Raw genomic sequence first — 24,949 nt, forward strand, 5'->3', positions numbered from 1 at the left:
GAGGCTTAGTGGTGCAGTGAGGGACAAACAAAAGGAGGCGCCGGCGGAGCGCGGTGGTCAGCTGCCGGACAGGGCGGCCGAGGCTCGGGCTGTCTGCCGCGCTGCTGGCCGCGGCGTGCCGAGGTGAGTGGGTCGGGTGGGAAAAGGGGAGAGAGCTGTCACCTCTGGGAACCCCTTCGGAGGCGCCCCGCTGGCCACCCGGCCCCACGCGTTCGGAGCGCTTGGGCTGCGCCCGCCGGGCTGTCCCCCGGACTCCCGCTACCGCTTCTTGCGGCCCCCCGACTACTCCGCCGGACGCCGGGTTTCGCGGCCCCACCCTCCCGCCGGTGTCGGGGCGCGCGAGCCCCCTCCAGGAACCCCGTTCCTCCTCTGTCCTCCTAACCGGAGTTTCCGCCCGGCTCACCCAGGTCCCCTTCTCATCTCCTGGGTCCCGGATCACCTCCGCTCCGCACACACACTGCTCCCTTCCTGGAGGTTCCACCCCTGGGCGCTCTTCTTGCCAGCTTCTTTTCCGTTTTCATAAACCCCCCAGGTCTCTCCTCTTAGGTCCCCACCCCGTCCTCTACCTTTGGCCATCTCTTAATCTGGAGGGAACAGTGCCCAGGCGCGGGGCAGGATCTCTGACTAGGGTCTTGGGACCTGCCTGGGCTGGGGTTCTGGGGATGACCGATTTCAAGTCTGAGACCTTAGCCCCTGCCTCTGTCCCTGTCCCTTGCATCCGCAGGGGCGGGAGGTGCCGATCTAGTGAGGTCGCTGCCGGGGTCAGCTGTCGAGGTGAGCTGGAGATCCAGCACGCTGGTCCCAGGCTGAAGGACCGTAGCTTGGGAATTATGGGGTTCGTGCTGATTCTGCTGCTTTGGAGACCGCCCCTTTTCTTGGTCTGGACTGGCGCGAACAGAGATTGGGCTGGTTCTCCGCTGATGTGTTGCCTTTTTTGGGAAGAGATGTGGTTGGGGATTGTGTGGCAGCCTCTTCCTGATGGGGACCGGGCTGGCAGGGTGGGGTCGGTCCTGGGCAAGTCGCACTTCACTCCTTCCCCTGCCCAACCTACGGTGCCTTTGAGGATGAGAGAGGAGGCAGAGAGCTTGATGACGGGAGGCTACTAGGGGGGCGAAGATGTGGAGGAGAGTTTGGAGGAGCTGAGTTTGGAGGACCGCGTTCCCCTTTTCTGTTAGTACCTAGAACTCTTGCCAAACTATATTCTGCTCTCTGGAGCAAAGTGACAGATGGACAGGCACAGTGGAAAGGGGACAGGCCAGCTGGGGGTGCTGCTTCTTGTGAGAAAGGAAGGGGGTGGGAGTGTATTCAGACACCCCAGGTGTGCCACTGGCTCAGTCTCTCAGGTGTTGTCTCCATGAGGTCTAGTGTCCTGTGGCTGGAGGGGAAGTGAGGACAGATGGCTCCTGCTGGAGGACGGTGCTGCGGCAGTGGCCGGGGATCAGGGAACCAAAAATGTTAGTGACTAGTCCGGCCCCAGAACTTCACCAGATGCATTTGTTCTCAGTTTCCTGGACACGCCCTCTGGGAAAGTTTGCTTTGCAACCCTGAGTGGCCTTTCTGGAAAGTAGGGCTCCTGAGGAATGTCCCTGTGGGTCAGAAGTCGAGGTGGCCAGGCTCGGGTTGCAGCCTCAAGTGGCCTGGACCTCACCTGCAGGAGCTGGAGGGAAGGAGTCAGCTGGCTTCTGACTCTCCCACGTGGAAATCATTGCAAGTTTTCGCATGGGACACCGAGGCACAGACTGACAGGCTGAGACCTCAGGGGCACTCACGTGGGATGGATGTGCTGGAGCCAGGCGCCTGGAGCCCAGCCCCAGCTTCCTGGCTGACTCCTGCCTGTGCATGGCCCTCCCTGGTGGTTACTGCCATGCTCAGGCTCCAGCTCGTCTCACTGCAGGGTCCTGAATATAGGGTAAAGCCCGCGCTTCTGTCCCCCTTTGCCAGCTGGTCTTGTTGTTTTGTGAGCAGTTGTGGTAGACGAGCCCTGTGTGTTTACTGACTGATTGGCGATGTGCGTGCTTTATTTTACTCAAAGTCTTTGTCTTTCCCGGCACGTCTTCCCTGTAGCTCTTCTGCCAATTCCCTGCCTGCTGCAAGATCTGGCAGGGGGGGAAGCTCACTGTACTCTCTGAATGGGGCGTTCTTCCTCCTCCAAGCAAACATATGATACACCTCTGCCTGAGTGCCCCTCCCACTCCTCCTCCAGGAAGTCTCCCAGGTCCCTGCTCATCTGGGTCTCCTGCTTTTTCTGGGTTCCCTCAGCAGAGCCCTCCAGATTGGAATTGTTGGCAGGCCGTCTCCTGGAGGACCACGTTGTGTGTGTGAAGCTCCCTGTTCCAGGAGCTCCTTTCACTCCACAGCCCAGCCCAGCCCAGGCTGTGGCACCACCAGGCTCTACAAAAGCACTGGCAGCACAGGTCTGAGAGTCACACACGCCCGCTGACAACAGCTCTCGCTTGCTCCTAGGGCAGCAGCGTCCATGGAGCAGAAGGGATGCCAGGACCCGGTGTGGACAGACGTGTGCCAGCCTCAGCACCTCCAGCCGATGCGCAGATAGCAGCCAGGGGTAAGGGAGCTCAGCCTGGGCCCGCTCCTGCCCAGCCCAGGGCAGAGGGCAGCATCTCCAGCTCCACAGTCCTGTGGGCTCAGCACTGGAGGCCCTGGGGACCAGGGACAGAGGGGCCTGAAGACAGATTTAGCCTCTCTTCTCACTGCGCATTTCTAGTCGCTGTGCTCCTTGAAAGCTAATATGTTGCACTGAACCTCTTGGGTTTCGCCCCTCAGATCTTACGAGTCTGTCACTAATAACCTGCCTCGTGGCCCATCTCCCAGGATGTGTTCTGTGGGGCACCGTTCTGGTTTGCTTCAGTGGTTCAGTAACTCGGTAAATGGCAAGCTTGTGCTTCCGCCGGACTTGTTAGAGGCTTGGATGTGTTGAGCTGCACACAATGAATCTGAGAGGCAGCGAGCAAGGCGGGTTTCCCCACCCGACCAGGCCACACGACATCTGTAGGCTGAGATTCCTTGGCCTCAGCTTTGGGAAGGGGTGGCCTAACATGTGGGAGGCCTTGGATTGTATCCCGAGCATCCCCAAAAAGGGCAGTATGGGATGATATTAGCACCCAGCTCCCTACAGGATGTTTTGAGGATTAAATACTTGGATGACGAGAAGGCTGTTAGGACAGTGGCTGTCTAGAAAGCCAGCCTGCAGAGCTGGCGGGTGCAGAGTCCTGGGGATGTGCGGGACACGTTCCTGTCACTCACTCCTGATCATCGGCAGAAGTTTGGGTAGTGCCCGCTGTGCCCTGCTTACAAGTGTGGAGACTGAGGCCCAGAGTGAGGAAGGACCAGGCTGAAACCCCTCAGGGTAGCAGGGTCAGGGACTCGAACCTGGATCCTGCAAGCCTGGTCCAGATGCGCTCCATATCCACCTCCCAGCTCAGCTTTGCCCAAAGTGAGGCACGTGCAACCCCACCCAGGGCTTGGAGAGCAATAGGGAAGCCTGGGGCTGTTTTCGTGATTACCAAGGTATTTACAAGTTCATTGTATGCTTTATACCAGTGCTGGCAAACCTATGGCTCTGGTGTTATTGTGTTTCTTTTAAAACAAAAGATGTCAGTGTGTAAGTTGTCTTTGTTGAACTAAAGCCTCGGTGTTCAGGTTTAATTGCAGTGCGGGCCCTTTGTGATAAATAAGTGGGCTCGGGGTTGCATTTCGAGCACTCGTCTCTAAAAGGTTCCCATCACTGCCCTACACTGTTTGGATTTTGATGTAGTAGAGAAAGGGGCATCTCCCCTTCCAGGCGGGAATGGGGAGGGTCACCCTCACCTCTATTACTGCAGTGTATCTGCTTTCATAAAAGTCAGGGCTTGTTGAAGCTGCCAATTAGCAGCCTGCTGTTATTTCACAGAATGACCGCTCCTGGATCTTTCCCAGGCCAGAGGCAGACAGATGCGGCAAGGGCAGTGAATATGGGGATAGGAGGCACTTCCTGGTGCCGGCCACCCCTGGCCTCTGCTGGCTATGTGGCTGTTTCTGGCCAGCTATCCGGCCGGACGTTTCGGCAGCAGAGGGAGGCGGAAGTGCCTGGTGTGTGGAGCGGGCCGCTGTCCTGTTTGTTAGGACAAGGTCTGCAAAGCGGGTCCTGCCCTGTAGAAGTTTCCTGTTGGCTCTGAGGAACTCTGTCCCTGGAGAGTGGAGTCCTAAGCTGAAGGCTCTGGGCCAGGCTGAGCAGGATGCAGTGGGTCTTGCTTATGTGAGGTGAGAATTCCTCCTGGGTGCTGAGGATACCTTGCGTGTGACGACCTGGCTGGCCTCAGGTTGGCCTTGCAGGCTTCAGCCTCTGCCATCTGCTGGAGGCACAGCTACCTGGGGTAGGGGACACACAGCCTTGAGGGGAGTCTGGCTTGCAAACGCCCTTATTCTTGCCCTTCTGCCCCTGAGGGACAGCCTGGCCCCGACTCAGATTCCCTTTGCAGTAGCCATAGGAAGCTCTTTGTTGGTCCTTTTAGAACACGTCTGTCTTTCAGGCTTCAGACGGGAGGGCGGTGGGGGGGGGGCACCTAGGGACCTCACTGGAAGGTTGCTCTTGGGGCAAAGGTGACCAGGGTGGGTTCTGCAAAGAGACATTTGAGGCACGGCGGCTACATTCAGAGGCACCCTCAGTGTCTGGCGAGGCCCAGCCAGGAATGAATCTTTAGGGGGTTCCTGCAGTCTTTGTCAGCTGGCAGTTTTCTCAGGCTTTTTCTGCCACCCCTCTGCCTCCTTCATGTCGCTTTGCCTGTCCCCAGCAGTGTCTTGCCTCTCACAGGGGACCCACCTGGCAGAGCGCCTTCAGAGTGGCCCCTCTGGAGATGGAGCTTTGCATCTTAACTTCTGGCCCCCTCCCGAGCACCCCCAGTGCCACCTTCTTCATGCCGGGTCACTGCACGTTCCTGTGTGCACATTGCCCGGCCCAGCTTGGTGGTAAGGTCCTTCTTGAGATGTGGAGCGCACGGCTCCGGGATGAGATCGCAGACCCAAGTCCTGCAGCTTACACATACATGGCAGACAGGACTGAACTGGCTCGTGTGCTGGGCAGCCTGCGCTCTCTTCTTCACTCTGCTGCTCCTTTTTCTCTATGTTCTCAGGCTTTTGAGGGTGCCTCAGGGTCACCTAGGGACCTTATCAAAGGGCTGTGTCCCTGGCCCACACTGTAGACCCGGAGTCAGCCGGCAACGGCACTTTGCAGAATGTTCCGCGGCAGCTCAGGTGGTGGCCTGCAGACCACACGGGGGGGAGGCCCTGGCCAGATTCCCCCTCAAGGCCCTGGCTCTGGTGGGTGAGGCTGTCTGCTGCCCACACCCATGCCTCTGGGGGGACCAGGATTGGGTGCACTGATCTACTTTCGTTTTTTGAGACAGGGTCTCACTGTGTAGTCCATGCTGGCCTTCAACTCATGGCAATCCCCCTGCCTCAGCCTCCCAAGTGCTGAGGGTACAGGCTTATGCCACCAGGCCCGGCTTGGAACTTTATTTTCTAGTGACGTGTGTGTGTGTGTGTGTGTGTGTGTGTATGTGTGTGCGCGCGCGCGCGTCTGTGTGGTAGAGCTCCTAACCTTCCCTTGTCAAAGGTATTGGGGCCAAGCTACCTAGAAGAACTTTGACTCCCAGCCACACTCGTTCCCTGTGCCTCTCCCAATGCCTTTCTGCTGCATTCCCTCTCTCGCAGCAAGTTCTAGCGTCTAAATGTCTCTTGAGAGCTTGAAACCTCAAAATTAAATTGCTTGCTGCAATATAACCTCATGCCTGGAATGGCGTTTTCCTGGAGTAAAAGTGGCTGTAAAATTCCACAGCTTTCTCGAGCCACCTGGACACCTCGGAGGCACAGCTGCCAAACCTGTGCCCTCCACTGGCCGGTGTGACCAGTGTGCTGTGGGCAGTGGAGTGGGATAAGGGTCCTCGCATCTCCTAGCTGGATCCCTGGGTTCCAGGTCACCTTGGTGGGTCCACTTGCCCCCTGGGGGCTGGCTAGTGCCCAACCCCCGGGACCTCAGTGGAAGACCCGACCACAGCCTCTCTTAGGTGGCCACGGCCACACCGTGGAGCCGGTGGAAATGTGGCCTGGCAGTCCTGCAGGTCCTGACCTGTCTTTAAGGCTCCTCTGTCTCCAGAAGCCCAGACCCAGTCGTGGGTTCCCTTCTAAACTTTCCTAATCCTTGGAAGACTGCAGGCATCCCAGTGTGGTCCTCTAGGGGTCCCTGTTCCATGGCCCCTCAGGACCAGGAGTGGGCCCCGGAGACCTGTTTGCCGTAGCGGCAGCTTGGTGCAGTAGTCAGGTCTGGTGTGGATCTTCCTACTCTCTTCCAGCTGGTGGTCTTAGCCAGGTCTTCGCTGGGCCTCAGACTTTATACTGTGAAGGGACCAATGAAAACTTTCATAAGAGCAGCAACACTCAGGAGGCTGAGGCAAGAGGATCACTGTGAGGGCAAGGCCAGCCTGGGCTACATAGGGAGACAGTTTTAAATAAAATAAGAGTAACAGCAGCAAAGTACCAGGTTCAGTGGTGCATGTCTGTAGTCCTACTTACTGTGGAGGCTGAGGCAGGAGGTTCACGAATTTGAGGTCAGTCAGCATAAGATAGCAAGATCCTACCTCAAGCAAAAAAATAGTAACAGCAAGCATGACAGAGTGTTACTACCTGGCAGGTGCTGTCCAGAAGGCTTTTGGGGACTGCCTTATTTAGGCCCCACCTCAGCCCCCTGGGGAGTAGACTTGTCTGGCTTCTGGGTAGAGCCCTTTAGGGTGGCGACCTTCCTGGCCTCCCTGGGGACAGGACACAGAGGCAGAGGACACACTTGGCCCTAAGCTGGAGCTGGCCTGCGGCTCCCGTGTTCTGGGCTCAGTCTCCAGCAGGGGAACCCTGGCCTGGAGGGGCGACCCTTACCGGCCACCCTTCACCCTGGAAGGCAGGCCACACCTTGGCAAGTGTCCACAAAGCCGAACCTGTTTGGAAAGCCCAGCCCAAACATGAGAGCCATTTGGAGCTGATCCTGGCTCCCTCTCCCGCCCTGCCTAGGCTGTCTCCCCTCAGCCTTCCCCAGGAAGTGAGGGTGTGTCCTTCTGTTCAGGGTAAGTCCCCAGCCCGAAGCACCCCAGACCGCAGCCTGTGACTCACAGGGGCAGGGAGGGGGGCCTGGAGGGCAGTGCCTTGCTCTTGGGTGTGTGAGAGCCAAATGTGCCAGATGTGGCTGAGGCCTCTTCTCCCCTCCCCTTCCTGGCTCTGGAATTGGAGGAAGCGCAAGGTCTGGAGCAGATTCACAGCCAGCGACCCTGGGTGGGGGGGCTTCCCATCTGGGCTGGAGGAGGGACACTGGCCTCCCACCACCCCTGCGGCTCTGTTTGTGCTTTAACAAAAGACTTTCTGTGCCCCGTCTCCTGGCCACCTCCACAGGGCCTGCTGCCCAGGTGTGGGCGCCGCCCAGCCCTCTGAAGGCCCACGGAGGGTGTGCTGGGGTGGTCTCCCTCTGGATAGATGGAGCAGCGTGTCATTTCTTTGACTCCCTTTCCTGGCGGTAAGAAAGATTAAGAAATTGAAGCTGGCCAAGGTAGCACATGCCTGTTGTCCCAGTTACTTGGGAGGCTGAGGTGGGAAGATCGCTCAAGCCCAGGACTTCGGGGGCAGCCTGTAGTAAGACCCCTTCTCTTACTCTATTTTTTTTAGTACCAGGCATTGAACTCAGGATCTTGCACTTGCCAGGCAGACAATATGCCGCTGAGCTACATCCTTGGCCCAAGACCCCTTCTCTTAAAAGGAAAAGTGGGGTTGACTCTGGGCTGGTTCTGAGAGCAAGCTCTCCACTTGGTCCTTTCTTGGGACCTGGAGCCAAGTGGTCTGGCCCTGCTCAGAGCTCTTAGCATTTAGGGTTCAGCTATGGCCTAGCTCTGTCCCTGCTGAGTTCTGGGAGGGTCTTCTCCAATGGGGCGCGTGGGGGGCTATGGAACAATGCCCAGCCCAAGCTGTGCCAGACATTGAACTGACACATAGTACATTATCTTCTCCTCAGTTCTCAGTCACCCAGTTTATACATATAACAGACCCATCATAGAGTTGAGAAAACCGAGGCCCTGAGGCCCCTGTGAGGAAGTGGTGGAGCCAGCATTTGAGTTGCCTGTCCTGGACTCTAGAATCTGAGCTCTTGCCCGCCTTGGGCATTTGCGGTGTCTGCTGAGTGTGCGTGTGTGTGTGTGTGTGTGTGTGTGTGTGTGTGTGTATAGAACAGGAGGTGCGGGGTGACCTTCTGCCATCGTAGGTGGCGGCTGTAATTCTCTTAAGAGTCCTCAGAAACCACAGGAGGAGGAAGGTCTTTTGAAGTTTTTGCAAGAACTTTTTTCTCCTCGTAAACATGCCCTATTTAAATAGCAGGAAAATATACAGCGCAGGTAGCCACTGTGATCTCACCCACCCTTCAGCGTTACCACAGACAGTGTATCTGTAGCTTTTGGGTCTTTCTATCCGTGCAGTAATGAGTTTTTTACTGATAAGAGTTTTTAAGACAAGTATCAAGTCATACTTTTTTCCTGATTGTTTTTAACATCACATAAGGTGGGATTCCCCACCTCACCGAGGTCCCAGCGCACAGAGCGGTGCTGTTCAGGGTGCTCTTCTGCGGGCACCAGCACCTTCATTCCGGAAGCTTTGCTCGTGCGGGACTAAAACTCTGTCCCCACTAGAGACCATCTCCGCGTTCTGGCTCCTCCTCTTCTCTGCTTCTGAATTTGACTCCTGTGTCCCTCGCGTAGGTGCAGTCCTACGGTGTTTGACCTTTCCGGGCAGCTTCTTTCATGGATCATGCATTTGATATATTTCTGAGCAACTTTTTTTAAACACCTTAATATCTCTTGGACATCATTTGGGTCACCCAAATATAGACATGTGAGGCGAGTAGCATTTTTCCTATTTTAGGGTTGCCAAAGCAGAGACTTGGGCTAAGTAATGTGCTGGAATCGTGGAATTATTTCATACTGGAGCTAGGTTTGAAACCACTTGCTCCCAAGTCTAAAGCCCTTGCTAGGGGGGCCGGGGACGTAGCTCAGCGGCACAGCGTCTGCCTGGCAAGTACAAGATCCTGAGTTCAATTCTTGGTATCCCGACCCCTGCCAAAAAAAGCCCTTGCTCTTTGCCCTCTCCCGGATCTGCCTGCCACCAAGGGCAGGATAGGGACCCACTTGACCCTCCCAGGGACATGGAGCCTCCAGCCCTGCCGAGCGAACCTGGTTCTGCTTCTCTCAGGTGCCTGAGCAGCCTTGTAGGAAGGGGGTCCTGGCCTGCAGCATAGGTACTTCTGCATCTCCATGGCGACAGAGCAGGGCCAGGCCAGGGGCTGCCCCTGAGTTAGATAGTGTCCTCGGGCAGAGAAGTGGGCAGGCTGGAAGGAGGAGCTACATCTGCTGCCCCAGCAGCTGGCGCAGTAGTTACTACTGCCTGCTGGGCCTCCTCAGGGGTGAGGGTGGGGAGAGAACCAGCCAGAGAGGTAGAAACGCATGTCTGTTTCAGTAAATTTTGTATAAAGAAATAGCTTAATAGGCAAGGGTAAAAACTAGAACAGATACCTTTGTACGCAGCACCCAGCTCATCAGACCACTGTATTTTGTGGTAACTGTTTCCGATATACATGCACATACACATGTGTGCATGCAGTTAAGTATGTCAGGCACATTGATTTTGGGACTTTACATGCATCGTTTTGTGCCTTTACTAGACTTGGGTATCGAGCCAACTGTGGTGCTCACCCTTGTCATCCCAGTACTCTGGAGGCTGAGGCAGGAGGATTGCCACAAGCTTAAGGCCAGCCTGAACTACCTAGTAAGACTCTGTTTCAAAAAGCAAAAAACAAACAAACAAAAACACTTGGCTACATACATTATAAACAATTGTGTATCATTTGTATACGAGTCTATAACTTTTGTTTTTTCTGTCTTTTTGAGACAGGGTCTCGCTATGTAGTTCAGGCTGGCCTTCAGCTCACTTTGTACCCCAGGCTGGTCTCGAACTCTACCTCATCCTCCTCAGTGGTGGGATTACAGGTGTGTGCTACCACGCCTGGCCAATAACTTGTTTTTTAATTCAGCCTTGTTTTTGAGGTTTGTCCATGTTGATCCAGGTTGGTGGCTTTAATTGATTTAAAGCATTCCTTTGTATGAAGGGAACAATGTGTCCTTTCTCCTGCCCGTAAATGTTTAAGATTGCTGCTGGTGTTTGCTATTGCAGGCAGCTCTTGAGTGAGCATCCTTGCCTGGACCTGTGTGGTCTGTCCCGTCCCTGGGAGAGAAACGCTGACTGCCTCTGCGTCCTACCTCCTTGTCAAAGAGCTCAAAGTTTCTGCCAGTGTGAAGGAGTGGAGCAGTTGTTTTAATTTGCACTCTTTGATTATTAATGATGTTGAGAATCGTTTCATACATTAATTTCCATTCGCATCTTTCCTGTGAATTACCTGTTCAGTCATCTTGCCTTTTCTACCCCCTTGGATATTCTTTTTCATGTGTGTTAATTCTATTTATTCTAGTATTGATCTTTTGGTTATCATACACATTAAAAATGTGTCCTTGATCCGGGTGTAGCGGCGCATGCCTGTAATTCCAGCACTTGGGAGTTTGAAACAGGAGGATTGCTGCGAGTTCAAGACCAGCCTGGGCTACATAGTGAGTTTAAGGGCAACTGGGACTACACAGCAAGACACTACCTCAAAAAAAAAGAAGTATGTCCTTTATTTTCACTTGTTCATTACTAAGTCCTGTTATACGCATGTTTCACTTTTAGTATGATCGGTATATGAATTTTCTGTAAGAGTCTATATGTTGAGCTGCATGTGGAGGCACACACTTGCAATCCCAGCTATTCTAGAGGCTGTGGTGAGAGGCTCAGCCTGGGCAACTTAGTGAGACTGTCTCGAAATTGAAAAAGAGAATAAAAATCAAGAGGTGGAGGATGTAGCTCAGTGAAAGAGCCCCTGGACTCGATCCCCAGCACCCATATGCGCGTGCACGCACACAGCACAGCACTTGAACATTTTGTCTTAAAATAGTCTCTTAGATTTTTTTTCTTTGATTTTTTTTTTCTTTTTCTTTTAGCCTCTTAGAGTTTCCTTGAAGGGTTTTACCCCCGGTGTGGTGCCGGGGATGGAAGTGATGCCGGTGTACAGGGTAGATGAATGCTACGCTCACGCTGTAGCCCCAGCTGTTCGCATGCTCGGGTTTTTCCTCAGTCTTTAGTTCACTGGGATTTATTTTGGGGGAGGGAGGGAGCTGGGCCAGGCCTTTTCTCCCGTGAGCCCCTGAGAGCTGGCGTTGTTTCTAGATGCCCGTTCTTTCCCCCAGACCTGCCAAGGTAGCACCGCCTGTCCCAGTGTCTAAGAGCCGATGTCCGTCTCCAGCCTCTTCCCACTCCCTGGTCCACCTCTCTGTCCCTGTCAGCACCACACTGTTTGCTTCAGTTCCGGTAGCTTTACAGAAGTTTCGGGTCCAGGTAGAGTGTTTCTTCCTTCTTTACTCTCCGAATTTTCTTTGCTATTCTCAATGCTTTGGAATCATCATTTTTAAAAATCTTTGTTCTTAGTGATGTAACACGTTTATAATATAAAATCAAGGTAAAGTTGGAGTGAAGAAGCATCATACACAACAGGAGGCTCGGGGTGTGCACATGTAAGTAATTCGGCGTTTCGTGTCCTCTGACCCTTCCCTCGAGACCTCGAGTGCTCTTGTTGCCGCCTAGCACGCAGCAAGGATTTAAGGAGTCACCCAACAGCAGGCATCTGCTTTTCCTGTCTTCCCGTCCGCGGCGAGTGCTCGTGGGGTGGACTCTACCGCAGCGCTTCCCAGCTCTTGCCCTCCTTCACCCCACGTCTCGTTCCCAAGCTGCACGCGCGTCTGCCTCCCACACCCGGGCTGAGCCCGTGCCCGTCCTGTGGTGCCCACTGCCTTGCTGTCCTCGTGCCTTTCGTGAGCTTTAGCTGGGCACGGCCGGAGTCTCTCTCCTCGCCGTCAGCCCTGACCCCTGGGGCGCAGCCTGCAGTGGACTCTGAGGCCGACCAGGCACGCGTCCTTTTTCCTTTTTGTCCCTTCTCAGCGGCCCCAATCTCAAACCCGTTCATCTTTGTCCTTTATTTAGGATCCTTTCCAAATTCTCTGTCTCTCAGGGCAAAGACCCGCCCTCGCCCTTCTCCCCGCTGCCTTCCAAAACCTCGGTCTCCAAGCCCCAGAGAACACCTGATCCCCGGCCGAGTGCCCATTTTCTCTGTAGGCTGTATTCCTTTAATTCCTCTAATAGGCGTCTTTCTTCTCTCAGTCCTGGGGCCTGAACCCAGGGCTTGGCACACGCTGAGTAAGTGCTCTGCCGCTGAGCCGCAGCCCTAGGCCTCATATTATTCTTTACTCACAAAGATAATGCATGCCGGCTCCAAACCCGAGCTGCTATTTTAGGTTTCTGCCTTCTATTCTCTGGTGGAGACAGCCCTTCCCCGCTGGGCAGGAAATGTTGGTTCAGGACCTGTCCACATGGGTTCTGTTCGCTGAGGGCTGTATTCCAGTTCCTGCTGCTTCCACACGGCCCAGTCCCTTTGTGCAGCTTCCTGCTCGCCTACTGTGTGCCAGGCCCCACCTGCTGGGTCCCCCCCAGGTCTGGCCACCATCTGGATGGCTTTCCTCCCTCCGTTTCCTTCCTCACTCGGCAGCGTCTGGCAAGCCGGCCTGCCCGCTGGAGGGTCAGCCCGTGTCTGCCCCTGCCCCTGGCTGAGGCCCTGCGCCGGGCACTTGGTGTGTGCGGTGAGGAAGCATTGCAGGCACAGGCTGGCTGGGGAGGGGCAGTGACCTGCGCTGAGGCAGGGCCGGACCATCCTAGTCTGTGAGTTCGCCTCCCCCCATCCCCCTTCCCTCCCCCCTCCCCTCCCCTCCCCTCCCCTGCTGGGGGCTCCCTCTCTACCTGCCCTGGGCCACACACTGGCAGTTCAGGGATCCCCATTTCTGTGATTTTCGTGTCCAAGGGCTTAGCAGGGTATTTATCACCTCCCCCATGTTAGCTGGGGAAACCGAGACGCAGGGGGAGGTGTCCCGGCTCGTGGGGCAGCAGTGGTTCTGGGCCTGAGTGCTGCTGTGTGTCCTGGGGGTGGGCTGCAGATGGCGGAGGAGGAGGGGGCTGGGCCGCCCGCCTGTCACTTCCTCTGTCCGCCTCTTCTCCACGGGCACATGGTTGGCAGGTGCGCTGCTGTCTTCCAGACAGGGAAACTGAGGCGCGGGGAGAGAAGCTGCTCCACATATCTGCTAGTCGGCTGGGCCAGTTACCCAAGGCTGAGCCCAGGCAGGGCACCAAAGCTGTCCCCTGGGTCACTGGAGAAGGGCTCCTTCTGTGCGTGAGGACAGATCACTGCCCTGGCTGTGCCCTACCCTTGTGGTGCTCTCCCACCACACCCAGGGGTGCCCAGGAGAGCTGGCAGGTGGGCTCTGTGCCCTGGGAATGACCCTCCCTGGGGAGCTGCTGCAGTCCTTGGCAGTCAGCAAAGATGGCAGAAGACTTGCCTGTGCCACTCAGTGCCCAGGTGCATGAAATAGGGCCAGGAGTACCATTCAGGTTAAAAGGAAATTGTGAAACACACTGGCGCGGGTGACCCCTGAAGCCTGTGAACCAATGTGATCGCGTCGCGAAAGAACACACATCGCTGTGACGCTGCTCCTGTGAGGTGCTCAGATGGTCAGGCGCTCGGAGACAGAAGGGAGAAGGCAGCTGCCAGGGGCTGGGGCGGCTCCGGGGAGCTGGCCTGCAGCAGGCCCAGACTTCCTGTGTCACAAGGTGCAGAGGCCTGTGGACGGCTTGGCCGACCTGGGCCCTGCACGGCTGCCCTGGATGTTCATGCTCAAGCGGTTTCTCCACAGAGTAAAACCACCCAGGAGAACAGTGCGCCCTGGCTCATGGTGAGGACCGGGCTGGGCCCCCTCAGGCTCTGACTGGGGAGCTGCTGAACTGCGGTTACTCACAGGGCACCCCCACCCAGTGTGTCCCTGCACAAGCTCCTCCCTGCCTTCCTGGGCAGGAAGCCTAGCTGGCCCCGCCCAGGCTGCAGACACCTGAAACTGCCCCCTCCACACCCCGGCCCACGCCCATCCGCCCAGGTGGCGCTCACGTCCTGCCCCCTTCCACACTATCTTCTTTCTCTGGAGCACACCTGTCTGTATCAGTGCCTGCTGTGTGCTGATGCGCCTGCACACATGAACCATCTGGCCTGGCCCAGGTGACGTGGAGGCGGGGGTGGACAGTCATCACCCAAACTGCCTGCCTTCCCCGCTGCACCCCACACCTGTCGCTTCTTTGTGTGCATGTGTGGCAATGGGGTCCAAACCCAGGGCTTTGCTCATGCTAGGCACACACTCTACCGCTGAGCTGCATCCCCATTCCTTCTTATTTTTATTTTGAGTCTGGGTCTCCCTAAATTCCCCAGGCTAGCTTTGAATGTGTGATCCTCCTGCCTCAGCCTCCCAAGTATCTGGGATTGCAGGTATGCACCACTAATGCCATAGAGACGCATAGTTCCTTAGACTCTGCTGAGCGTCCCTGTGAGGGACGCTTCTGTGCCCGCTGTGTGTGAAGAATCTCACACTGCAGTCAGCAAGGCGCTTGCTGCTCATACCCCAGGGGACTCCCGCTCAGCCCTGGCCACACCTTGGCTTCCCTCTTTCGCCCTTTTGCCCCCACACAACCTCTCCAACACCGCAGGGGATGGACCCCCTGGCTTTGGTACCTGCACCTTCTTTCAGACCCCATCAGAGAGGGCCAGCGACGTGTCCAGAGCCACACAGCAGAGGTATGGAGGCAATGCACCGACAGCGGGGGGTGGCCCTAGGCCCGAGCTGGGTCAGGCCTGTGCTGGACTCCAGCACTGGTCCTTCATAGCTCTGTGACCACCCCCGAGCTCTGCCTCTGGGTGTCTGCGTCTGTGTCTGACTGAAGGGACCCCAAAGTGGGAAACACACCTCGGACACGTGTTCTGCCCCCCAAGGACCAAGCCAGGGGCTGGACAGAGCTCAGGCTGCCTTGCGACGAGGGCGGGGGAAGAGCCAGGCAGACCCGGAGGGAATGGACTGCCGCCTGCTTAGGGCAGTGGCCTTTCTTCCCTGCGCCCAGGTCCCTCACCTGCACAGGGCCTGTGAACGCCTCCCCCAGAAGGGCAGAGTGAGGCCACTCCCCGCTAGGAGGCTGGTGGTCACCTGAGATGACTGTCCCTGGACGCAGCAGGAACCACAAGGTGGAAGCCACGTCCTGCTGCCCGCACCTCGGGTGCACGGCTCACAGTCCATGCCGGTCTCCTGGGATCTCTGGGATCTCGCGGCAGGCTGCTGCACACCCGGGGCCCTCTCCTCTCACCCCTCCTTCTTTCCGGTCCCCACCCAGCGAGGCCTCAGGGAGCCAGGAAGGAGGGCCAGGAGGGTGTCTCAGCGGGAGGCCGGCTGTGTGATTCAGCAGGCCCTTGCCATGGCTGGAGAGTCCCTTTCCCGGGAGTGTGGGTGGTATATGGAGCCAGCTGGTCATTAGAGGGCTGGGGCCTTCCTGTGGGGTGGGCACGGTAGGAGCCCTGGCTGGGTGCAGGCTCCGAGGCATACTGACCCTCACCGCGGGTGGGAGTGTCTGCTGGCCCCTGGGTGACCCGAGCTCTGGCAACCCCGGAGGTGGGGAGGTGGGGTGTCTGGGGCCTTTAGACCACCTTCACCTTTCCCGGGCACCTCAGGCAAGAGGTTGGCAAGCCCACCTCGGCCTTGTCACTTGATAGCCGCTGACTGTGTCCCTGAGCCATCTGTGGTAGGGGCCTAGGCCCTCGCGGCATGAGAGGGATTCTGGGGGGGGGTTACTGGCACACACGCAGTCCCTCCGCCACCCCCACTACACATGAGTGTCCCATGCCACCTCCCTCACATGGGTCCCTAGTCTGCTTCCTCCTGGCCTCCTACCTGTCCCTGTGTGCCCTACAGGCTGGGAGCCTTGGCATCTGCAGAGGTCCTGTTATGAAGGGTTTGCCGCTGTTAGCATGAGCAGCGTTGTCAGTGAGGAAAATAGGTGGCCTGGTCCCTCCTCGGCACCTTCCTCCTCTCCCAAGAGAAGCAAACCCACCTGACACAGGTCTTTAGAACCTGGTGTGAAACCTAGATTCTGGGCTAGACAGTAGTACATAAAGGAAAAGCACAATTTTTATTTTAATGAATACACAGAAACAACTACAGGGTTCTTTCTTTCTTTCTTTCTTTCTTCTTCTTTTTCTTTTTTTTGGTGGGGGGAAGAATATGTCTCTGTAGTCCAGGCTGAACTCACACTGCTCCTGCTTCAGCCTCTCAAATGCTAGGATTGCCGTGCCCAACTTGGAAGGTTATTACACAGTGGCTGGCACGGTGGTAGCTGCCTGTAACCCCAGCTGTTCCCGAGGCTGATTCAGGAAGATCCCAAGTTCAAGGTCAGCCTGGGCCACTTAAGAAGATCCTGTCTCAAAATTAAAAATGTTAAAAAGTCTGGGATGTAGCTCAGTGGTAGAGCATTTGCTTAGCATGTGCAAGGATCTGGTTCAGTCCTTGCCACCACAAAAAAGAAAAAAAAAAAAAAAAACTAAATGGGTTGCCTTGTATTCTTCCAAATGTTTCCGAGTGACCATCCAGGGAAACATCCTGTTGCCTGTCATCACTGTCTTACAGACTGGTACCAGAACAGCCTCCTTGGCAGGGTGGTCGTGGATGCCGGGGAGGGTTCCTTCCCCGACTTCTCTGGTTGTAGCTTTCCGTGTGGCACAGGCGGGGTTTCCCACATGTGGCTTCTGATCCAGGGTTTCCAACCTTGGCTAATCATTAGTGTCCCGGGTTTCTTGCAAGTCCAGCCAGTTGGACTCATGGAGAGTCTGCTGTGGTCACCGTTTCCGGCTCGTTTCTCCGCTCGGCCCTGGAGATCAGTTCCCAGCAGGGCCAGTGTGATCCTGCCGTCCCTTGCGCAGCCCCTACCCAGGAGCCTCACATCAGCCTGCTGCGTGTGAGCCTCCCATCTTTCCTAAAGCTGTGTAGCATTTTTGGATTTTGTTAATCTTCCACAAGTGAGTCCTTAGTGAGCCCCCTCTGTTTTGCTTTCCTCACACACACTGGAGAAATTCCTGCAGCTCACTGCAGCAGCCTCACAGCGGCTGGTGCCAGTCCCTGAGAGTCTTAAACGAGCCTCCACATGTTTTGATGAGTAAGTGGGTACACTCCAGGCAGGAATCCCTGAATGCTCCAGGTGGAGCCGGGACAGCGAGGCTGCTTCCTCGATCTGCCGGGGAGCCCTGTTCTCCCAGTGCACGGTCTCCCTGTGTGTTACATGGGGGGACTGCCCCCTGGCCTGAGGTGGTTTCCCAGGCAACAGGTGACCTCGTGGTTTCTACGTGAGGGCCAATTGGTGGCCACCTGTGGAGGGGCCAAGCTCTGAATCCTAAATGGAGGTGAGGTGGAGTTTTAGGCAGTGATGGAATTTTCATTGTCTTCTTCCCCTGACTCAGGTCCCAGGAATGCCAGGCCACCCTGTGGTAACCCCTCCTACGGGTCCCTTGCATGCTGAACCATGATTCCGGTGACGGAGCTCCGCTACTTTGCGGACACACAGCCAGCATACCGGATCCTGAAGCCGTGGTGGGACGTGTTCACGGACTACATCTCCATTGTCATGCTGATGATCGCGGTCTTCGGGGGGACGCTGCAGGTCACCCAGGACAAGATGATCTGCCTGCCTTGTAAGTGGGTCACCAAGGACTCCTGCAACGACTCTTTCCGGGGGTGGACGGCCCCCAGCCCGGAGCCCGTCTACCCCAACTCCACAATCCTGCCAACCCCTGACACGGGCCCCACGGGCATCAAGTACGACCTGGACCGCCACCAGTACAACTACGTGGACGCCGTGTGCTACGAGAACCGACTGCACTGGTTCGCCAAGTACTTCCCCTACCTCGTGCTCCTGCACACTCTCATCTTCCTGGCCTGCAGCAACTTCTGGTTCAAGTTCCCACGTACCAGCTCCAAGCTGGAGCACTTTGTGTCCATCCTGCTCAAGTGCTTCGACTCGCCCTGGACCACGAGGGCCCTGTCTGAGACGGTGGTGGAGGAGAGCGACCCCAAGCCGGCCTTCAGCAAGATGAACGGCTCCATGGACAAGAAGTCCTCAACAGTCAGCGAGGACGTGGAGGCCACCGTGCCCATGCTGCAGCGCACCAAGTCTCGGATCGAGCAGGGCATCGTGGACCGCTCGGAGACGGGTGTGCTGGACAAGAAGGAGGGGGAGCAAGCCAAGGCGCTGTTCGAGAAGGTGAAGAAGTTCCGGACCCACGTGGAGGAGGGGGACATCGTGTACCGCCTCTACATGCGGCAGACGATCATCAAAGTGATCAAGTTCATCCTCATCATCTGCTACACCGTCTACTACGTGCACAACATCAAGTTCGACGTGGACTGCACTGTGGACATCGAGAGCCTGACGGGTTACCGCACCTACAGGTGTGCGCACCCTCTGGCCACGCTCTTCAAGATCTTGGCGTCCTTCTATATCAGCCTGGTCATCTTCTACGGCCTCATCTGCATGTACACGCTGTGGTGGATGCTGCGGCGCTCGCTCAAGAAGTACTCGTTCGAGTCGATCCGGGAGGAGAGCAGCTACAGCGACATCCCTGATGTCAAGAACGACTTCGCCTTCATGCTGCACCTCATCGACCAGTACGACCCACTCTACTCGAAGCGCTTTGCCGTCTTCCTGTCGGAGGTGAGTGAGAACAAGCTGCGGCAGCTGAACCTCAACAACGAGTGGACGCTGGACAAGCTGCGGCAGCGGCTCACCAAGAACGCACAGGACAAGCTGGAGCTGCACCTGTTCATGCTCAGCGGCATCCCCGACACCGTGTTCGACCTGGTGGAGCTGGAAGTCCTGAAGCTGGAGCTGATCCCCGACGTGACCATCCCGCCCAGCATCGCCCAGCTCACGGGCCTCAAGGAGCTGTGGCTGTACCACACGGCGGCCAAGATCGAGGCCCCGGCGCTGGCCTTCCTGCGCGAGAACCTGCGGGCGCTGCACATCAAGTTCACAGACATCAAGGAGATCCCACTGTGGATCTACAGCCTGAAGACGCTGGAGGAGCTGCACCTGACGGGCAACCTGAGCGCCGAGAACAACCGCTACATCGTCATCGACGGGCTGCGGGAGCTCAAGCGCCTCAAGGTGCTGCGGCTCAAGAGCAACCTGAGCAAGCTGCCGCAGGTGGTGACGGACGTGGGCGTGCACCTGCAGAAGCTGTCCATCAACAACGAGGGCACCAAGCTCATCGTGCTCAACAGCCTCAAGAAGATGGTGAACCTGACCGAGCTGGAGCTGATCCGCTGCGACCTGGAGCGCATCCCCCACTCCATCTTCAGCCTCCACAACCTGCAGGAGATTGACCTCAAGGACAACAACCTCAAGACCATCGAGGAGATCATCAGCTTCCAGCACCTGCACCGCCTCACCTGCCTTAAACTGTGGTACAACCACATCGCCTACATCCCCATCCAGATCGGCAACCTCACCAACCTTGAGCGCCTCTACCTGAACCGAAACAAGATCGAGAAGATCCCCACCCAGCTCTTCTACTGCCGCAAGCTGCGCTACCTAGACCTCAGCCACAACAACCTGACCTTCCTCCCCGCCGACATCGGCCTCCTGCAGAACCTCCAGAATCTGGCTGTTACGGCCAATCGGGTGAGTGGCCGGGCCACGGTGCGGCGAGTAGGCTGGGGCGGCCCACGGGCACCCGGGAGGCCTGGCCTCTCGGCACAGGCGGTGCTCCCGGGTTTGGAGCCCTCACCTCTGGTTCCCAGGACCACCCAGCGGATGCTTGTTCAAGACTCAGCCTCCGTGGCCCATCCCGCACCTGCCTAATGGGAATCTCGGCTGGGGAGCTACCTTTGTCACAGAGCTGTGGGATTCTCCTGCCAGGAAAAGAGGTGTGGCCAGGCAGGGTCTGTCCCCAGGGTGACCTTGAGGAGGTTCTTTGCAGGCAGGGCTGTGCATGGACAAGAAGTACACAGCCTGCGGTCTCCCTGTGGCGAAGGTAGCGGGAGGCAGGACTAGCCCAGAGCTTGCGGGGTCTTCCTTAGCATGTGCCCAACCAGATGGGGAGCCCAGGAGCCTTTGTGGGTGTGGCTGCTGGGGACAGGAGCTGTGTGAGTGGCCTGTGCTGGCCGAGGGGAGCCAAATGGTCTCTGCATCCCCACCCCCTCACAGTAGCGGGTGGTGAAAGGCAGGGTTGGCCTCAGACACGACTGGCTGGTCACCAGCTGCCTTTTCAGAAAGGAAATTGTGCAAACCAATGAATGGCGGTGTAGGAGGCGATGCCTTCGAGACCCTTGGTGGCGCCTGTGTGCCACTCGTGTCTGGCTGGAAAAGCCCCCACGCCGAGGTCTCTTGGCAGAGGCAGGCAGGCTGGGGCGGTGGCCAGAGGCCTCTTCGTGGCTGTCCTGGAGGAACTAAGCCACAGCCACTGTGTGGGCTCCCTGCCCGCTGTCTCGGGGCCCCAGGTCTTTCTGAGCCTCACTCTCAGGTGCAGATTCTCGCAGGAGGTGGTGGTAGAAGCCTGAAGCCAGGGCTTGGGGAGCAGAGGCTGACTCAGCTCCCCGCTCCGTGCCTGCTGTGCCAGCCCTGTCCCCGGGATGGTACTGCTGTCCTCACCAGCAGCAGCCGGCTCCTGTGACCTTGGGCACGCTGAGTAGGAGCCCCTGAAACAGCCCTGCCTGCTCACCCGGCCCCAGATGGGGACACACCCGCTCCTCCATCGTTCAGAGGGGGAGGCTTCCAGGCCCTGGTCCCCAGGCCCCTCCTGCCACACACCAGCGTGCCTCCCCTGTGTCATAGGAATTGTGCCAAAGGTCCCTGAGGTCCCTCTCCCAAGTCATGACTCATCTGATCGCTGGTATGACAGTGTAAAGGCAAGGGTCACAGCTCAGGTTGTCCCTCTGCGGCAGGTGACTGCGTGGAGAAATTGGAGTCCCACAGGGAAAGAGGCCACACTTGCAGAGCACGAGGCCCGGCCGGTCCCCGCCTTCTCTAGTGCGAGGAGGGGACTCCGAGCGGCCTCCCTGCAGCCACGGTGGAACCTCACTAACCTGTTGGGTCAGACGTCCTCCCTGCAGCCTGCCATGCAGCGCTCCGTCCCAGCTGCTGGGCCCTACCCTCCTCCTGGGTGCAAGGGGCACAGTCCGGCCTCCAGCCTGGCCCCGTCCTGCTCCTGTCCTGTCCCGCCCCCAGTTCCGTGCACCAGGCTTGCCTGTTAGCATCATGCCTGTGGGCTGAGGTCAGCCCTCAGTAAAGGCGCTGGCGCTTCCTGTCCTGAGGAAGGAGCCCCTCTGGAGACCCATTTTAGCACACTGCTTAATCATGTCCTGTCCCCACCCGCTGGAGGCTGAGGGCTGTATTGGGAAAAATGTTCAGTTGGGCCAGATTGGGCCAGTCGGAGGAGGGCCTGGTCTCTCCGCCCTGCTGTCAGGCTCCTGAGCCTGAGCCACCTGGGGCTGCAGTGGGCAGGGGCGGTGGGAACAGCCTGGCCCAAGCCCTCAGGTGCCGCCTCCCCATTATACACGCATGCTAATGAGCACCTGGCCCGGTGGGCGTTCAGTCTCTCCTTATTCCCTCTGTGTTCCCTCACTACTTGGGGAGGTGTTTTCTGAGCTGTCCTAGAACCCAGCATAGCACAGGGTGCCGGGGACACGGGAAGGTCAGCCCCAGGTGACCATGCGGTTAGCATGCAGGGGCCCCGCTGGGTCGTGAGAAGAAAGAGCTTTGGGGAGGGGGGCTGTCCCTTGCCCAGAAGGTGGCTGTGTAAGGAGAGGAGTCCCCAGGCCCCGCCTTGGAATGTGGACTTTACCCCAGGCAGAGGCAGAGCCCTGCTCTGGCCTTTCGCAGGCTCCTGGCCACTCTGCAGTTTCAGGGTCCCTTGCCCACCCGTAAGTACCCCCAAGGCCCAGGGTGGACCAGCGGAAAGCCAGAGGAGTCATCCTGTCCGCGCTCATGGGCAAAAGAGGGGGCCATGACGCCACCTGCACAAGAAGAGGCGGGCAGGGGTCTGCGCTGAGCTTGTGTGATGCTCAGAGACGGCAGGGCTGAGCCGGCTCCCCCTGTGGGGAGGTGGGGACAGGAGAGCGGCGCGGGCCTGGGGTCTCTGGCAGATGTGGCGGCACCTTCCAGCTGGTCCGGTGGCAGATGGCAGGGCCCGGGGGCAAGAGAGCAGCCTCGGAGAACTTTCTCGGAGGCCATTCCCTCATGGATGACCTCAAGCCTCCAGTGGGCCAGAGACATTTCAGGAGGGGAGAACAGGTCCCAAGGACAGGTGTGACTGCTGAAGGTGCCTCCTCTTCTCTGCGGGGCCTGGGCCCAGCTCATTGGCGGGGCGCAGGGGTCTCTGGGAAGGGGATCTTTGGGGAGGGGTCTCGGGGGCCACACGACTGCCACTCACTGGGGGGAGCCTTTTTCAGTAGCCCTGACCACTGTGTCATCAGAGGAGGTGACTGGGGGTGGAGGGGGCTGTTCAGGGAAGCTTTGGTCCTGGGTCCTGCAGTCTGCCGAGACCAAGCCTGCCCCACCGTGAGCTCCGCGCACGGCAGGGGTGTTTCAGACTCCAGGCCACGAGTCTCCTGGAAGATGTCTGCAGGGTCCCAGGTCCCACGTCCCACGGCCACTCCTGCTTCCCCGCTAGGAAAGCCGAGTTGCTCCCTCGGGGCAGAGCCTGAGAGCTTGAGGTCCAAGCCTGCAAAAAGGTCATCAGCCTTAGAATGTCCAAGCCAAGTATCCTTTCTAGTCCACCCCTTGCCTTTTACAGAAGGGGAAACTGAGGTCCAGGGAGGGAAGGGCGCTCCCCAGGGTTCCGCCGTACCTGAGCTTCCTGGAGGAAGTGGTGGCAGAGCCCAGATCAAACGTACAGGTGAAAGTCACCCACACGGAGGCCCAGATGGCGTGGGAGCCCCAGTGAGGATGGAGGAGGTGCCCCGTCCCAGCCGCGGCCCCTCACTCTGCCCTCTGCTCCTCCCGCAGATCGAGGCACTCCCCCCGGAGCTCTTCCAGTGCCGGAAGCTGCGGGCCCTGCACCTGGGCAACAATGTGCTGCAGTCGCTGCCCTCGCGGGTGGGCGAGCTGACCAACCTGACGCAGATGGAGCTGCGGGGCAACCGGCTGGAGTGCCTGCCCGTGGAGCTGGGCGAGTGCCCGCTGCTCAAGCGCAGCGGCCTGGTGGTGGAGGAGGACTTGTTCAACACGCTGCCGCCCGAGGTGAAGGAGCGGCTCTGGAGGGCCGACAAGGAGCAGGCTTGAGCGCGGCCGGAGCCAGCAGCAGCAGGACCCCGAGTCCTCGGGCCAGGAGGGCCCGGCCCTGCCCTCCCAGGACTCCCGGACAGCCAGCCTGGCCTCAGCAGCGGAGCTGGGGCCTGGCATGAGCCGGGCAGGCGAGAGGATGGAAGCTGAGGGGCTGGCCCCTCACGCCCTCTGAGACCCACTCCCCTTGAGGCAGGCGCCTGCGGGGAGGCCAGAAACCTAGCTGGGCTCCGAGTGCAGTATTTGGACAATCAGGGTCTCCTCCCTGGAGGCCGCCTCTGTCTCGGAGGCCGCCTCTGTCTCAGAGGCTGCGCCGACGCCGGAGGTCCAGGGACGCCGAGTTAGCTCTTGGTATTTATTTTCCTCCACCTCCCATCCCCTCCTCTGGGTAACTTACACATTCCCAAGCCTGTCTGCGCCACGGGAGGCGTTTACGGAACGGTGGGCAGTTTTCCCCTTTCCTTTGCAGGTGGTGCCCCCGGCACCGAGTGCCCAGCCAGACTTAGTTCAAGGGGTCCAGGGCGACCAGGCTACACACGGTCACCCCAGGGCCCGCGGGAGAGCAGGCCACCCTCGCCACCTCGCCTCATTGCTTTTTGTGGCAGTTTTCAATTTTTTTTTTTAAGTTAAAGATTTTTTTGTTTGTTTTTTAAACTTTGAAAATTGATGGTTTGGGTATTAAAAAGAAAAAGAAAAAAAAAAAAAAAAAAAAAAACAAAGACACTAAAGGCCAGTGAGTTGGAGTCTCAGGGTCGTGGCAGTTTCCCTGGGGGGAACAGCAAGACATTGAGTTAGATTTCCTTTCCCCGGGGCGCGGGCACAGGACGTCTTCCGAATCCGGTGTGACCTTGTCCAGGAGTTTTTCCGCTCTCCTCCTGGGGTGGGGATTTTATTTGTGTTTGTTTTTTTGGTGTCTTGTTTTCTTTCTCCTCCATGGATCTTGGCAGGGACTCCTTTCTGTGGCTGTTGGCCAAAGGGAACGTTCTGAAGCTGCCAAGAAGGGAAGAGACCCGGGTTGGCTAATCCCCGGATGAACGGTGCTCCGTCCGCCCCCGCTCCCCACGCCCACCCGCCCCTTCACGCACAGTGTTACCAAGCCAAGGGGGCCGCCGCGCCTGGACTCCCCTGACCCCCCTCGCCTGTCACGGGCTTGCGCAGCGACACCACCCGCCTCCCCTGCTCACGTCGGCCCCTCACCGCTGGCCGTTCCTGAAGAGCAGACGTTCCAAGGCGGGTCAGACACGGGGAGGTCACTCTGGGAGGGCAGGCAGGCCCTGGCTTTCGGTTCCAAGGCAGTTCCCGTCCGGGCACCTGGCTCGCACCCAGCTGGGTCAGCACCTGGTGATAGGAAGCCGCCCGCTTTAGATCAGCACTCGGGTCCCCACTTTAGGAGGGGCCCCGCCTTAGATCAATCACGTGGACACTACGGCACATGTTAGCGTCTCTCGTCTTAACAGTTTCGTCCATTTGTCTGTCCATTTGTGTTTCCCGCCTTGTGTTGTTGGATGTAACCTTCAGAAATTATGCACACTAGCCTCTGCCGACCGTGAAGCAATCCGTTACACAGACTCGGATCAGATATCAAATAAACCTGTAACACAAAGTA

The 24,949-nt window shown here is 57.8% G+C and overlaps 1 protein-coding gene across 6 annotated transcripts; it reads left to right on the forward strand.

Moving 5' to 3' along the window:
• Lrrc8a (leucine rich repeat containing 8 family, member A) lies at window positions 1-24,949 on the forward strand. Of its 6 annotated transcripts, none has more exons than XM_005413593.2 (4): window positions 1-123; window positions 2,464-2,563; window positions 17,525-19,743; window positions 23,068-24,949. In XM_005413593.2, exons 3-4 carry the CDS (start codon window positions 17,587-17,589, stop codon window positions 23,341-23,343), a joined length of 2,433 nt encoding a protein of 810 aa, XP_005413650.1. In that variant the 5' UTR covers window positions 1-123; window positions 2,464-2,563; window positions 17,525-17,586; the 3' UTR covers window positions 23,344-24,949. The 6 variants fall into 6 exon arrangements, with proteins under 6 accessions (XP_005413650.1, XP_005413652.1, XP_005413654.1 ...); XM_005413595.2 differs by having other exon boundaries at window positions 2,469-2,563; XM_005413596.1 differs by lacking the exon at window positions 1-123 and adding an exon at window positions 422-774.

This window comes from Chinchilla lanigera, unplaced genomic scaffold (assembly GCF_000276665.1).
Source record: "Chinchilla lanigera isolate Chin_1 unplaced genomic scaffold, ChiLan1.0 scaffold00169, whole genome shotgun sequence".
In the NCBI taxonomy this organism is placed as follows: Eukaryota; Metazoa; Chordata; class Mammalia; order Rodentia; family Chinchillidae; genus Chinchilla; species Chinchilla lanigera.

Excerpts from the sequence above, each read along its gene's own strand:
- Lrrc8a (XM_005413593.2), top strand. The coding sequence starts at position 17,587 with ATGATTCCGGTGACGGAGCTCCGCTACTTTGCGGACACACAGCCAGCA. Across the intron at positions 19,744-23,067 it reads TGGCTGTTACGGCCAATCGG|ATCGAGGCACTCCCCCCGGA; the intron begins GTGAGTGGCCGG and ends CTCCTCCCGCAG.